A 16,020-nucleotide genomic window follows, 5' to 3' on the forward strand; every position below is an offset into this window, starting at 1 on the left:
GCCTGACCAAATAAATAAAGAAAACACAAAATACTAAGACCAAGGCGTGACAGAACCCCCCCTCCCCCCTAAGGTGCGGACTCCCGGACGCACCTCAAAACCATAGGGAGGGTCCGGGTGGGCGTCTGTCCATGATGGCGGCTCCGGCTCGGGACGTGGACCCCACTCCATAAATGTCTTAGTTCCTCCCTCTCGCGTCCTGGGATAGTCCACCCTCGCCGCCGACCACGGCCTAGTAGTCCTCACCCAGAACCCCACTGGACTGAGGGGCAGCTCGTGACTGAGGGGCAGCTCGTGACTGAGGGGCAGCTCGGGACTGAGGGGTAGCTCGGGACTGAGGGGTAGCTCGGGACTGAGGGGTAGCTCGGGACTGAGGGGAAGCTCGGGACTGAGGGGAAGCTCGGGACTGAGGGGCAGATCGGGACTGAGGGGAAGCCCAGCACTGAGGGGAAGCCCAGCAATGAGAGGAAGCTCAGCACTGAGAGGAAGCTCAGCACTGAGAGGAAGCTCAGCACTGAGAGGAAGCTCAGGCAGGTAGTTGGCTCCGGCTGGCTGTCGGATCTGGAAGAGTCTGGTTGACTGGCAGATCTGAAAGAGTCTGGTTGACTGGCAGATCTGGAAGAGTCTGGTTGACTGGCAGATCTGGAAGAGTCTGGTTGACTGGCAGATCTGGAAGAGTCTGGTTGACTGGCAGATCTGGAAGAGTCTGATTGACTGGCAGATCTGGAAGAGTCTGGTTGACTGGCAGATCTGGAAGAGTCTGGTTGACTGGCAGATCTGGAAGAGTCTGGTTGACTGGCAGATCTGGAAGAGTCTGGCTGACTGGCAGATCTGGAAGAGTCTGGCTGACTGGCAGATCTGGAAGAGTCTGGCTGACTGGCAGATCTAGCTGCTCTGGCTGCTCCATGCAGACTGGCAGCTCCATGCAGCTCTGGCTGCTCCATGCAGACTGGCAGCTCTGGCTGCCCCATGCAGACTGGCAGCTCTGGCTTTACTCTATACCAGTATATACCCCCCCGCATATAGTCTTGCTATTTTTATTCTACTGCTGCTCTTTAATTACTTGATACTTTTATTTCTTATTCTTATCCTGATTTTTTAAAACTGCAATTGTTGGTTAGTGGCTCGTAAGTAAGCATTTCACTGTAAGGTCTACTACACCTGTTGTATTCGGGGCATGTGACTAATACAATTTTATTTGATTATTACTTATAAACATAATATCTTTATCTGAGCAATTATATTAGTATAAAATAATAGTAAGCATACAATATGGCTTAGTATTTGTATTATTTATTTCAGGCGTAACAGTACCGAATGTGTATATATCCCAAATTAAAAACACTAAGCCTATAGTCTATGCCGAGTAAATCTGTGCAGAAAAAAACCGTTGTAGTCTATTCCATTAAAACAACTAGAGTCTATGCGCACGTTGTAATCAAAACAGTAATCTTCATTTACACATTTCAAACTATCCTTTTGTGAGGCGCAGCCGGGAACTAGTTCTGTACCAAGGTGAATGGTGGGGTTGATAAACCAGAATGGGAGGATCCTCCATCATCGTTTAAATCTCCAGTTTGGGAACATTTTGGCTTCCCAGTAGAAGAAAAAATGTATTGAACTTAGTAGGAAATCAACTAACTGTATTGAATTTATTAGAACATTCATTAATTTGACCAAGATGATAATAAGAAATGAACAAAATGCTTAAGTGATTTTGTATTTTCCTTCAACTTTCTGAAAAGGCAACAGCGTGGAAATGCCCCTGTCTGTGTGTGTTTGTCTGTGTGTGGTAGATGTAAAGGCTTTCCTAAAAACCTTCTCAATTAAAGTGGAACTGACAGCATTTTAGCAACATGAAATCTTTTTTTTTTTTTTTTAAACAAGCTAGTACATTTTCACACATTAATAGAATGTTTGGGAATGACGTAGGGCGAGGCTTTTGTGAAAATGATTGCGCAATATAGAGTGGGAAAGCGGTAGTGAGTTTGGACAATTAATAGACACAGCAGTTTTATATATTTTGGGTTAGTTTCATGTCTTTTGCCAAAACAAAAATGTACTACAGTAAGTATTGGCATTTCATTTTCCCGCAGTACCAAAACCGAACCGTGGACCCACAACCACAATACAGACCGAACAGTGAGTTTGAAGAAACAATTACACCCCTATTATTTATTTAATACAGCAATTTTTTGCTCATCTCTTTTAAGTGTGGCAATAATTTGGGCCGTTACTATACATAACATTCCCATTTGGAAGACCAAAGACTTCTTTCAGATTTGACTGTTTCCAACCATTAAACCTGTTCCAAGAGCGGATGGGGCACCTGAGATATTGATAAGGGTGGTGTCCATCTTGCCTCCCTTGCCAGGTACAAAGCTCTCAATGAAGGTGGGTCCTCCGGTGCGTCTCATTCTGGACAGGCTGACCTTGACAAACTCCAGGTTGATGCTGAGGGAATCCTTCCTCCCAGTCACAGAGGACGGCTCCTCATCCACTGTACCTTAAAGGAAAGAACAGACATGAGACGAGACTTCATAGCGCTGTTATAATGCTACACACTGACGGATGGAAGTCTGAACAACCCTGTATCACTATGAGGCATGCTGTACAGAGAGGTTGGTAGACTGAACTGCAATTATAATGCACAGGAATAAAAATAGGCTTTAGAATATATGAATACATTTTCAGGATGATAAACTTTCACCACACTTTTCCATACCTAGAGGTCCTGGGCCTGGGGGCAGCCCTGTGACGGCAGACTTCTGTTTCCCTGCACCGTAGGGGTGGAACACGTAGAGAGAGAAGTCTGACATGCAGGCGGTGAAGCTGAGCCCTGAGGAGTTGCTGGGGGGGGAGGTGAGGTCTGACTGGCTGCTGCTGTGACGGGTCCGGCCCAGAGGGCTACCCAGAGATGGAGAGGGACCTGGAGGTTAGATCAAAGAGGTGTTATATTATGGACTAGATAGATTTAGAAAATGAAATGCAGCCACTCACACATCTATAGGTTGCTTTACAGGTGCATTGCTATCCATACCTCCTTTCATAGGGGGCGGTTTGAGGATGTGTTGGCTCGGGGGGGTGGAGGAGGGTGGGTGTGGGCTGTCGGTAGGTTGGGTGCTGGATGGGATCTCCATTTCCCCGCGATTAGAGGAGAATACCAGGTCTAGAGATGGCAATTTCAGCATACACTCTACTCTGGACATGGGCAAGCAGCTGAAGCGGATCTGAGAGGGCTAGAGACATGGAGTCCGATTATACAACTTTATTCATTTGTGTGTGGGGTCTCAGGGTCTGGACATTGTGACAGCAAAACATACTCATTTAAAACACTCATATTGTACAATGGCGAACAGAGTGACATGAGCTTTGCGAGCCATAGTAAGGTGGGCAATTTGAGGTAGGTTACCTGTACTCTCACGTAGACCACCACGTCCACAGGGAAGGAGGAGTAGGCAGAGGTGGAGGAAACCAGGGAGGTGGTGGACTCCTCCAGGGGATCCACTGGCTCAAACTGGCCTATGTCCTCCTCCTGGGAGTTCACAGCTGAGACAAACACAGACAAAACAGGGTCAGATTTGAGCAACGGTCTAGTATGTTGTTGGTGATTTAGGCCCAGCAACCCCATTCTAACCATCTCTCTCCCAAGGCAAACAGGCGATGGATTTGCAATTAAATGACCCTACATACCAGTGTAGTTCCTTTCCACAGTGGTGATTGGAATGGTCTCCAAAGCTTTCTCCAGGAAGTCCAGAAGACAAGGGCTGATGACCATCTCCTCTGGGAGGGTCTGAAGGGCCACCCAGGCGTACAGCTTGGCTGTCTTCACCCCACCACTACCCTTGCCTTTGGCTGCAGAGGACACATGATCTGAGTTTGACAGGGTCACACAAAGCTTCACTACTTACACCAACATTGGTAATTACAATATGCTGTGTTTAGTGTGACCCATTACCTAACTAGTGATGGACTGAAACACATAGTGGGACAAACTTATCAAATCTTCTTTCATTTACAGAACTTTCTGGTTCCACCTTTTATGTTTTCTTTCATCTGGAGAATAACAGTTTTTAATAAAACAGCCCCTTTTTCTATCCACCCACTACGTGTCTGAAACAAAATTATTACATTAATTCTTCTTAAAACATTCCAACACAGAAATCCCAATCGTCTTCAACATTCACAGATCAAAGCCTTGGACACGACTACACAAGCATGCATTACATTGATTGGGTGGGTTGATTGAGGATGTCTATGGCCATGATGGAGATGTGGCGCATTACTGTAGGTCAACACAGAAGGTGAAAGGGCATGCAAGTAATAATGAGAGCTCTCAGTACCTGATGGTAGAGGTGGGGGTGGGGGAGGAAGGAGCGTGTTAGTCTTGCTTTGGGCAGCATTGGGAGGGTTGTGAGGGCCGCTATCTTTCATACCATACAGCTTGGACTCTTTGGAGAGGGTGCGGGGGAGGGAGGATCCTCGCGAGGCATTGGGCGACTCAGTCTTCATGGTCTTGGAGTTGTAGTGCAACTGGGGTTGGAGGAAATAGAAAAATGGTTACTAAGGATGTGCAACATTCCTTTTAAAGACTATTTAATATGTATCTACATACATGGGCTCCGATACGATACAGGAATGATAGGTTGAAGTTTGAAATGGCACGATTAGAGGAACAAATCGTTGAGATTCGGTTCAATGTGATTCGATGCACTAACTAGTTGCTAGTTGCATAAACATTCATTTTCCATTCTAAATTAAATCTGCTGCTGATGGAGCTCATGAGCTGAAACTGTCTGAGCGGATTTGTCTTGTGTGTGTGTGTGTGCGATTTTCACACACAACAGTGTCTAGGGTTTTTCAAGAATAGTGCAACAAACAAAAAACATCCAGTCAGCGGCAGTCCTGTGGGCGCAATACATCAGTGGTGTGCAGAACAGCATCTTGGAACGCACAACTTGTAGATCCATGTCACGGATTGGCTACGACCATGCTGGGTTCTACTCCTATGAGCTAAAAACAAGAAAAGGTGGGCGGTTCAAGTGGGCACGCAATCACCAACAATGGACAATTGAGGAGTGGAAAAACTTTGCCTCGTTCAATGAATCCCAGTTCCTGTAGCATCATGCTGATGGCAGAGTCAGAATTTGGCTTAAGCAGCATTAGTCCATGGCCCTACCTACCTGGTGTCAACGGTACAGGCTGGTGGCGGTGGTTTAATAGTGGGGGAATGTATTCCTGGAGTAGTTCTGGCTATTTAACATGACAAATTACTAGCTACGAGCTACATGTAGCTCTCGCTTTGATCTCAAAACAAGGGCATCTACTCAGGACCGCTCATGCTGTAAAACAGTCCATTCATTTAACCAGGTAAGTTCTCATTTACAACTGCGACCTAGCCAAGATAAAGCAAAACAGTGCAACAAAAAAACCACAGAGTTACACATGAACAAACGTACAGTCAATAACACAAAAGAAAAGAAAAATAGAAAAATCTATGTACGTTGTGGGCAAATGTAGAAGAGTAGGGAGGTAAGGCAATAAATCGGCCCTAGAGGTGAAAATAACTACAATTTAGCATTAATACTGGAGTGATAGATGTGCAGATGATGATGTGCAAGTAGAGATACTGGGGTGCAAAAGAGCAAGAGGGTAAGTAATAATATGGGGAAGAGGTAGTCGGGTGTGCTATTTACAGATTGCCTATGTACAGGTACAGTGATCGGTAAGCTGCTCAGACAACTGATGCTTAAAGTTAGAGAGGGAGATATAAGACTCCAGTTTCAGAGATTTTTGAAATTCGTTCCAGTCACTGGCAGCAGAGAACTGGAAGGAAAGGCGGCCAAATTAAGTGTTGGCTTTGAGGATGACCAGTGCAATGTACCTGCTGGAGTGCGTGCTACGGGTGGGTGTTGATATGGTGACCAGTGAGCTGAGATAAGGCGGGGCTTTATACCTAGCAAAGACTTATAGATGACCTGGAGCCAGTGGGCTTGGCGACAGATATGTAGTGAGGGCCAGCCAACGAGAGCATACAGGTCGCAGTGGTGGGTAGTATATTTTTATTTAATTATTTTTTAAAACATTTATTTAACTAGGCAAGTCAGTTAACAACAAATTCTTATTTTAAACAACGGCCTAGGAACAGTGGGTTAACAGCCTTGTTCAGGGGCAGAACGACAGATTTTTACCTTGTCAGCTTGGGGATTCGCTTTTGCAACCTTTCGGTTACTAGTCCAATGCTCTAACCACTAGGCTACCTGCCGCCCCAGTATGGGGCTTTGGTGATAAAAAGGATGGCATGGTGATAGACTATATCCAGTTTGCTGAGTAGAGTGTTTGCCAAAGTCAAGGATCGGTAGGATAGTCAGTTTTTACGAGGGTATGTTTAGCAGCATGAGTGAAGGAGGCTTTGATGTGAAATAGGAAGCCAATTCTAGATGTAATTTTGGATTGGAGATGCTTAATGTGAGTCTGGAAGGAGAGTTTACAGTCTAACCAGACACCTAGTTATTTGTAGTTGTCCACATATTCTACGTCAGAACCGTCCAGAGTAGTGATGCTAGTCGGGTGGGAGGATGCGGGCAGCAATCAGTTGAAGAGCATACACTTAGTTTTCCTAGCATTTAAAAGCAGTTGGAGGCCACGGAAGGAGTGTTGTATGGCGTTGAAGTTCGCTTGGATGTTTGTTAGCAGTGTCCAAAAAAGGGCCAGATGTATACAGAATGGTGTCGTCTGCGTAGAGGTGGATCAGAAACTCAACAGCAACTAGAGTGACATCATTGATATATACAGAGAAAAGAGTTGACCCGAGAATTGAACCATGTGGCACCCCCATAGAAACTGCCAGAAGTCTCGACAACAGAGCTTAGAGGGAGCATTGGTTGTAGTGTGCTCCCAATGGTGTGTTCGGCTGAGCATACCACCCTCTGTAGTGCCGTGTGGTCAGCGGTGGTGGGGTTGCCGTATGTGTTCGATTGTGCTCCTGTAGAACACTGTGAGGGTCCTTGGGACAGGCCACATTTTCTCAGTCTCTTGAGGTTGAATAGTCGCTGTCGTGAAGGCAGTTTATACAATTTTAAAAACATCACAATACATTCACTGATTTCACAACACACTGTGTGCCCTCAGGCCCCTACTCCACCACTACCACACATTGGTGTCCAAGCTGTGCGCCAGTAGTTCAAACAGAGAGCTCGGTGCATTCAACATGTCAATACCTCTCATAAATACAAGTAGCGATGAAGTCAATCTCTCCTCCACTTTGAGTCAGGAGAGATTGACATACATATTATTAATATTAGCTCTCTGTGTACATCAAGGGCCAGCCGTCCTTCCCTGTTCTGAGCCAAGTCCTTTTTTGTGGCACTTGACAACACGACTGAACAGTAGTCCAGGTGTGACAAACCTAGGGCCTGTAGGACCTGCCTTGTTGATAGTGCTGTTAAGGCAGAGCAGCACATTATTATGGACATACTTCTCCAGATCTTAGCTACTGTTGTATCAATATATTTTGACCATGACAGTTTACAATCCAGGGTTACTCCAAGCAGTTTAGTCACTTGAACTTGCTCAATTTCCACATTATTTATTACAAGATTTAGTTGAGGTTTAGGGTTCAGTGAATGATTTGTCCAAAATACAATGCTTTTAGTTTAGAAATATTTAGGACTAACATTCCTTGCCACCCACTCTGAAACTAACTACAATTCTTTGTTAAGTGTTGCAGTCATTTCAGTCGCTGTTGTAGCTGACATGTATAGTGTTGAGTCATGCGCATACATACATGTCTGTGTGGTTTGACCATTTCAGCTCCTCGAAGATGTGTATGCCGAGGAACTTTTTGACCGTCTCCATGTCGGCCCCGTTGATGGGGGTGTGCCCAGTTTGACATTTTACTAGGCTACTGATATTGCCTGGGGTTGTTCGCCATGCAAAATGACTTGCAGATAAATGATCTACTGTCAATGCAGTTACATGCTTAGTTCGATGCTAAAGGAGAGGATGTATCAGTTGTCACAAAAGTTGAGGCACAGTATTTTCGGAAGGTAGAAAAAAAAGTGAACCGGTTCAGAATGTTTAATTGATTTTCTGACCGATGCAAGCTATATTTGGATTAGTTTGGGGTCCAGCGGAACGATGATCTTGTATTTTAAACATTTGAATCAGGGACTGATGCGTATGGGGAAACATTATATCCCTAAATAGTTACGTATCAGAATAGTTTAACTCTTAAAATCATCAATGGCAATATAGTTCCTACCATTTAATGCATCATATTGATGGGTCATCGTTTAAACACATTATTTATACCATGCTATAGATAGGATAACAGTAATGGAGTGAAAGCAAATTAACTGACCTTGACATCCACTCCCGGAATGTAAAAGACAGTGGTCTCCAGGTCACTGGATTTGGTCTGCAGAGAGGAAGGCACCTTCTTCCCGGCCAGGAGGTGGGTGGTTGAGGTGTAAGTGGGCTGGAGCTTCTTCTTCTTGGGTGGAGACTCCTGGTCCAGACTCCTGGAGCTGCGGTCACAACTCCTACAGTACAGGAGGATAAATAGCTTTCTAGAAACTTTGGTAACACTTAATCCTTAAAGAGTCTATCCGGGAGTGGGGGAGGGGGATACTAAGCTAACATATGGAATGGTTTTAAGATGGTCATACCAAGGATCATTTGGCTATTTGATTTTGAATTGTATGACCCCGTTAGGGATAAACAAATATTATTTGATGAAACATTGAATTTGACCTTAAATGACAGATTCATAAATGGAAAAACAGTAAAAAGAATAAATCAATGGGCAGTTTGTTTTAAAGTGGCTGTCCAATACCTGAGAGATATCACATCATGAAATTATATTTTAAAAAACTGTACACAAAAAAAAAGTCTCTAAACTACTTTCATATACACTGAGTATACAAAACATTATGAGTACATGCACTATCCATGTCGTAGACTGACCAGGTCAACCCAATTGAAAGATATGATCCCTAATTGATGTCACTAGCTAAATTCACTTCAATCAGTGTAGGAGACAGGTTAAAGAAATAGTTTTACGCCTTGAGACAATATACATGGATTGTGTATGTGTGCCATTCATAGGGTGAATGGGCAAGACCAAATATTTAAGTGCTTTTGAACAGGGTATGGTAGTAGGTACCAGGCGTACCGGTTTGTGTGCAAAACTGCTGGGTTTTTCAAACTAAACAGTTTCCCGTGTATATCAAGAATGGTCCACCACCCAAAGGACATCCAGCCAACATGACACAACTGTGGGAAGCATTGGAGTCAACATGGGCCAGCATCCCTGTGGAACACTTTTGACACTTTGTAGAGTCCAAGTCCTGATGGATTGAGGCTGTTCTGAAGGCAAAAGGTGTGTGTGTGTGTGGGGGGGAGGGCATCATAGAGGATAACGGACGAGCTTGTGAGGCTGGTGGGCATCATAGAGGATACCAGAGAATATCATCCTGTTCGTGAGTCTCATCTTTCCATAAATTGGTCATATTCGTTTTTTAGGCCAAACAGTTCAGACGCTACAGACGTTTTTGTGAGAAGACTGATTTTCAGGATGTCTCATGGTCTGACAAACCATGAGAGACCTTCCACCGCAGGTGTGGTGGATTGAGACGCAGCCCATGCATATCTCTACCTTAAACAGATGGATTTTGATAGAGATTTTTTATTATGCTAATTAGATTTCTGTGGCGGGCACGGACATCGACTCAAGGGGGTTAACTTAAAGCCTGCAGGTATAATACTTTATGAGTGGTCTAGGTTATAATAAGGCATACGTCATTAAATAGTTAGAAGATCCCTAGGGTTCAGGTGCCGTACCTTCTGAAGGAGACATCCTCGTGCTCGGGCTGCTGGGTGGTGGGGTGCAGGACACACTTGCCACTGTCAATCTCCACACGCACGTCCAGCTCAAAGTCAATGTTCCTCTCAGTGACTGAGCTCATGAGGCTGCGGTTGGTGGGTGTGCTGGGCCAGCGCTCACTGAACATCTGGCTGACAGCGGCGAAGCCTGATGGTTTTCTGTGTGGTGGTTGGCTGTGACAGCAGAACAAACGGGGGTCGTGTTTAGTAGGCAGGAAAAAGTTTTTTTTAAAATGAGATTGCATGCTTTTTAGTCTAGTAGTAGGTTTAATATGGGTCTGGGAACCGGCCAAACAAAGACGAGAGAGAGGTGGAAAGGGGAGGGGGATAACTCACACAGTCCTCCTGAAGTAGCTGGATGACCTCTCGCGGTCAAACTCTTCCTCCTTGTCGGAGTCCTCTGAGGAAGAGGAGGAGAGCTCGTCGCGCCGCATGTCGTCGTGCTGGAAGGGAATGCCAGGTGAGAAGACGGCGGGGGTTGCAGGGGCACTGAACACTGAGTGGGGTCCTTCGCTAACAGATGGGAAATGATGAAGGTGATGAAGATGATGATGGAGTGGCTCATCAATGGTGATGGATAACAGGTCCATTTCTGTCTCCTCTGGAAACTTCAGCAGAGAACATATGGGAGGGGTTGAGAGGGGGACAGTTAGACTCTTTTAATTAGAAAGGTCAACATTTTGAAAGTGCTCTAAACTCTGTAGCAGATAACATCCTTCTCAAAGTATCTGTATGTTTGTGTAGTAATACATTTGTAAAGATTTGTTATAATTGACAATACACAATGTGCGTTACAGTCATAATCTACTCCAGCTTGGCATCTTCAATTTTGTTTTTTAAACATGGCCAATATCATGGCTATTGCTAGATGTAATGTACATAACTAGAGGATACAATGTCCTGTAATACAGACTGCTATGTGCTTGACGTTTTTTCATGCAGTGCTCTGGGAGAAGACAGAGGAAAGAGACATGGAGTCAGAGATGAAGAGGATGAAGTGAAGGATGTTAGGATGAAGACACCTGGGCAGAAAGAAGCTGCAGGACAACATCTTCTCTTAGGACAGTGGATGAAGCGGATCAACTCCCAAAACAAAAAACATTGCAACCCCTCACAAAGGACAGTATAGCCATAAACAACCACTGTCCTGAGTTTGCATAAAGTATACATTTTCAAAAAGTAAAAAGGAGGAAACCTCAATGTTTCCTCTAGTCACGGGTTTGAGGCACAATTATTCTGAGGTTGGCCAGGCTAAGGGTTTAGAGTTTAAGGCTCAGAGGCTCTATACATCCTAAAAGTCGTGAATCATAGCTACTAGGGTTGGAATAGCTGCTGCAGTTAGAAAAGGAGATCTGTGATTGAAAGAAGTTGATTTGGAGCGACATGGAATTTAATAACAGGATGCGTGTGTGTGTGAATCAATGGCACATTGAAATATAATCTTAAACATTTAGTATCTACATTTAGTACCTACTATGCAGGCATACTACTACCGGCAGGGTAGCCTAGTGGTTAGAGAGTTGGACTACTAACCGGACGGTTGCAAGTACAAATCGTTCTGCCCCTGAACAGGCAGTTAACCCACTGTTCCTAGGCCGACATTGGAAATAAGAATTTGTCCTTAACTGACTTGCCTAGGTAAATAAATACACAAATACACAAGTCTAACCATATCTACAGAGCCGCAATATCGCCGATGACGTAGCCATGCGGCGAATAATTACAGTTTTCTTTGAAACACATAATCAGATGCAATGGTTGGTATTAAGAGCATATTACTCCCTACTAACCATATTGCCATTTGAGTTGTATTGTAAGTGCATAAAAAAATATTAGCTCGAGTGCACTTGACTTGTCCAACATACATGAAAATCAAGCATTGATTGATACTACTAGCCTTCTTCTCATCATCCTGTTTTGAATTTCCATGTTTTCAAACAAATCAGTCGTTGACATTTTACTAGAAGAAGAGGAAGAAGTGGAAGACGAAGAAGCGGAAGAAGAAGGTTCTTTTTTGATTTTCATTTGTTTGGGATTGTTTTTGGTTGTTTTACAAATACCTTGAAGACCTCTCCTGGACTGACTGGTCGGTTTGTAGAGTCCTGATTATTAATCTTCAGTTGAACAGAAAGAGAACAATGGAATCCATCCAAAAAATGAAAGCATGGCAACATGTTCAAGAGGGGACTTTGCACTCAAAAGGCACACTTAAAGGAATAATCCCCTCCAAAACTATTGTAATTTGTGTTTTGCGTCATCATCAATGTGGCAAGTCACAATTTGCTTTTTGAAAGTCCATCATCTTGAAAACCTGACTGCTCACATGCAAAACATTTTGGGACTGTATCAACAGTGGACTAATGAAAAAAATACTAGATTGTTTTTGAGTGGATTATTCCTTTAACTCTTCTTCAAGCTACAAGCAAGCTGAAAAGCTAACACTTAACTTCCGCTGACATATCAGAGCGTTTCCACAATGTTTAGACACACACAGCCTCAGGTCAAGAGGCCTGTCATAGTGTTAAACAAACAAACAAACGATATGGAGGATGAAATGATGCCCTAACTCAATAAAACGCTGTGCAACTGTCATTTTGGAGAACCCTATTGTTATTAACTACCATTGTCGTCATTCTATACATTACCGTGTCCTGGATGTTGAAGGTAACTCTTGGTCCAGGGGAGGATGCATCTACTCTGATGTCCGGCAAGTCATCTACGTCTCCTATTCTGGAACTGAGCAAGAAATTAGGAAAAATAATCCAACCCATTGGAATTTCAATTCAATTCCCAATCCTGACTTTACTGAATTGATACAGAATTGACCCATAGCCTGCTAGGTTTCAACTGCAGACAAGGAATGATCTTACAGTACCTTTGGCGTTCCATCCTTTTAAGTGGAGGCCTCCCTGCTGCTGTAGAGATGCTCTTGGAACGGTTATAGCTAGGTTTGTATCCCAGACCCCACTTGTCCTTTAGAGATGCAGCCTGATGGAGAAGCATACAAACAAGTGATCAGGGTTTATCAGTGCTGGAGTTCTTTCCATTTAAATTGAGATGTATGGAGTTGTAAGTTGCAGGATTTACAAATGGAGACTCCCACGGTCCAGAAGTATTAAGCCCAGCAAAAGGGGGGTAAGTAAGTGCGTAGTGGTCTCACCCTCATGCTGGAGCGGCGTAGTTTCTTGCGGACATCTCTCCTGATGTCGTTGACGGCCACAGACTCCAGCTGCTGGTAGCGCTGGATCTCCTGGTTAATTGTGCCCTCACTCGCTCCCAATTTCCTGTGAAAGGAGAACATACAGTATACATTACATGAAATGGAGATGAGTGATCTGACTTCAAGGATTGATCCTTGGGTTTGGTGTTTGACAAGAACTCTTACTTGAGGTCATCAATGACTTTGGCCTGCTCGTTCAGCTCTCTGATGTCCACTATTCTTTTGTTTAACTTCCCTCTTCTTGGATCTAAGATCTGGTTGCCCACTGCCGCCTGCCGCCTGAGGTCTATGGTCTCCTGTGGAGTATAAAGGACAAATTACAACCTGTAATTCACATATTACACCACATAATGTTTATATATTTTTTATAACAATCACCGCAATTAAATAACCTAAATTAGATTACACCTCCAACCTGGGTTATTCACACCACAAAACTAAGGTATTCAACCAATAATTAATTATTACACCAAAGTTACACAGCCACATATAACATTTTAATCACGTATTCAGAGTGACTTACAGTTAGTGCATTCATCTTAAGATAACTAGGTATAGAAAGTAAAATTTTCCTCAGTAAGGTAGCCATCAGTAGAGTCAGGGAGGAGGGTGGGGGGGTCAAAGTGACGAGGAGGATTATTTAATATACTGTTTGCTCTGCCGTCCTAGCTTTAGGGTGAAGCTGGTTCCACAATTTGGACAGAGAAGGACAGGACAGAGAAGACTGGGCTGAGCGAGAGCTGCCCTCCCATAGTGTGGGCCAAGAGACCTGAGGTGGCAGAGCGGAGTGCTCAGGTTGGGGTGTAGGGTTTGAGCATATTGAAGGTAGGGAGGGGCAGTTCCCACTTGCTGTTCCTTAGGTAAGCGCTATGGTCTTGTAGTGGATGCGAGCTTCGACTGGAAGCCAGTGGAGTGTGCGGAGGAGCGGATTGACATGAGAGCACTTGGGGAAGGTTGAAAACCAGGCGGGCTGCAGCATTCTGGATGAGTTGCAGGGTTTTGAAGGCACAAGAGGGGAGCCCAGCCAACAGTGAGTTGCAGTAGCCCAGACAGGAGAGGAGACGTGCCTGGATTCGGACCTGAGTCGCTTCCTGTGTGAGGTAGGGTCATACTCTACAGATGTTGTAGAATCTGCATGAACCTGTAGGAGCGAGACACTGCTTTGATGTTTGCAGAGAACGACAGGGTGTTGTCCAGGGTCATGCCAAGGTTATTTGCACTCTGGGAGGGCGACACTGTAGAGTTGTCAACCGTGATGGAGAAGTCTTTGAGCGGGCAGGCCTTCCCCGGGAGGAAGAGCATCACCGTCTTGTCGAGGTTGAGGTGATGGGCAGACATCCAAGTTGAGATATCTGCCAGGCACGCAGCGATGCGTGTCACCACTTGGGTGTCAGAAGGAGGGGAAGGAGAAAAGTAGTTGAGTGTCTTCAGCATAGCAATGATAGGAGAGACCATGTGAGGATATGACGGAGCCGAGTGACTTGGTGTATAGAAAGAAGAGGGCCAAGAACCAAGCCCTGGGGGACACCAGTAGTGAGAGTGCGTGGTGTAGACACAGATCCTCTTCATGTCACCTGGTAAGAGCGGCCTGCCAGGTAGGATGCAATCCAAGAGTGTGCAGAGCCTGAGACGCCCAGCCCTGAGGGTGGAGAGGGGGATCTGATGGTTCATGGTGTCAAAGGCAGCGGATAGATCTAGGAGGATGAAAACAGAAGAGAGAGAGTCAGCTTTGGCAGTGCGGAGAGCCTCCATGACATAGAGAAGAGCAGTCTCGGTTGAGTGACCCGTCTTGAAGCCTGACTGGTTAGTGTCAAGAAGATTGTTCTGAGAGAGAGATAACGAGAAAGCACTCTCAAGTGTTTTGGAGAGAAAAGAAGGGATACAGGTCAATAGTTTTTGACGTCAGATGAGTCGTGTGTTGGTTTCTTGAGGAGGGGAGCGACTTGGGCCATTTTTAAGTTAGAGGGGACGCAGCCAGTGGACAGGGATGAGTTGTTGAGGGAAGTGAGAAATGGGAGAAGTTCCCAGAGATGGTCTGGAGAAGGGTGGAGGGGATGGGGTCGAGCGGGCAGATTTTCGGGCAGCCAGACCTCACTAGTCGCAGGATTTCATCTGGAAAGAGAGGGGAGAAAGAGATCAAGATGCAGGGTAGTTCTGTGTGAGTGAGACCAGTGGACTTAATAGGCTGAGTGATGTCGTCAATCTTCTTTTCAAAGTGGTTGACAAATTCGTTCGCAGAGAGGAAGGGGGTGGGGGTGGAGGAGAAGGTAGAAAAGAGTTGACCAGGGTTAGAGGCAGAAGCTTGACATTTTGAGTGGTAGAAAGCTTTAGCAGCGGATACAGAGGAAGAGAAGGTAGAAAGGAGCGAGTGACAGGACGATAGGTCCTCCATTTAAACTTAGCTGTCTGCTGCCCTGTTCTGTAAGCTCGTAATGAGTCACTTAGCCACGGAGCAGGAGGGGAGGGCCGAGCCGGCCGGGAGGAAAGGGGACAGTGTGAGTCATTGGATGTGGAAAGGGAGGAGAGTAGGGTCGAAGCGGCAGAATCAGGAGGAAGGAGGGAGAAAGATTCACCACCTTAGTCACATCTTATACTCACACCAATTATCATGTTATACACATACATAAACAGCAGAAAAATGTGAAATGAAAGTCACCATCCCCATAATACTAGAGACCTTTGGGACCGATTGGTAACCCAATTCTCAGATGAGGGAGTTAACACAACATGTGTAACCAGGTGAAAAGAGAACTAGAAGAGCCTAAACCCCAAAGAGTCAATTGCTAAGTGACCATATTATTTTTGCCATAGGGGATGAGCATGGTTATTCGAATATCTGAACGGACGCTAGTTTTTGAATACTTGCCAGAGTATTCATAAACATAATAATAAATCATAGTCCTATTTTAACAATG

The 16,020-nt window shown here is 44.8% G+C and overlaps 1 protein-coding gene across 1 annotated transcript in view; it reads right to left on the bottom strand.

Moving 5' to 3' along the window:
* LOC118362620 (transmembrane protein KIAA1109 homolog) overlaps positions 1-16,020 on the bottom strand; it is a 111,243-nt gene that overhangs the window by 17,021 nt on the left and 78,202 nt on the right. The window contains 13 exon segments of the mRNA XM_052486338.1: positions 2,330-2,506; positions 2,726-2,929; positions 3,041-3,239; positions 3,413-3,549; positions 3,694-3,855; positions 4,344-4,533; positions 8,363-8,543; positions 9,844-10,059; positions 10,222-10,493; positions 12,531-12,621; positions 12,761-12,873; positions 13,046-13,169; positions 13,271-13,401. Coding sequence (XP_052342298.1) covers positions 2,330-2,506; positions 2,726-2,929; positions 3,041-3,239; positions 3,413-3,549; positions 3,694-3,855; positions 4,344-4,533; positions 8,363-8,543; positions 9,844-10,059; positions 10,222-10,493; positions 12,531-12,621; positions 12,761-12,873; positions 13,046-13,169; positions 13,271-13,401 — 2,197 coding nt within the window.

Source organism: Oncorhynchus keta, chromosome 29, assembly GCF_023373465.1.
Source record: "Oncorhynchus keta strain PuntledgeMale-10-30-2019 chromosome 29, Oket_V2, whole genome shotgun sequence".
NCBI lineage: Eukaryota > Metazoa > Chordata > Actinopteri > Salmoniformes > Salmonidae > Oncorhynchus > Oncorhynchus keta.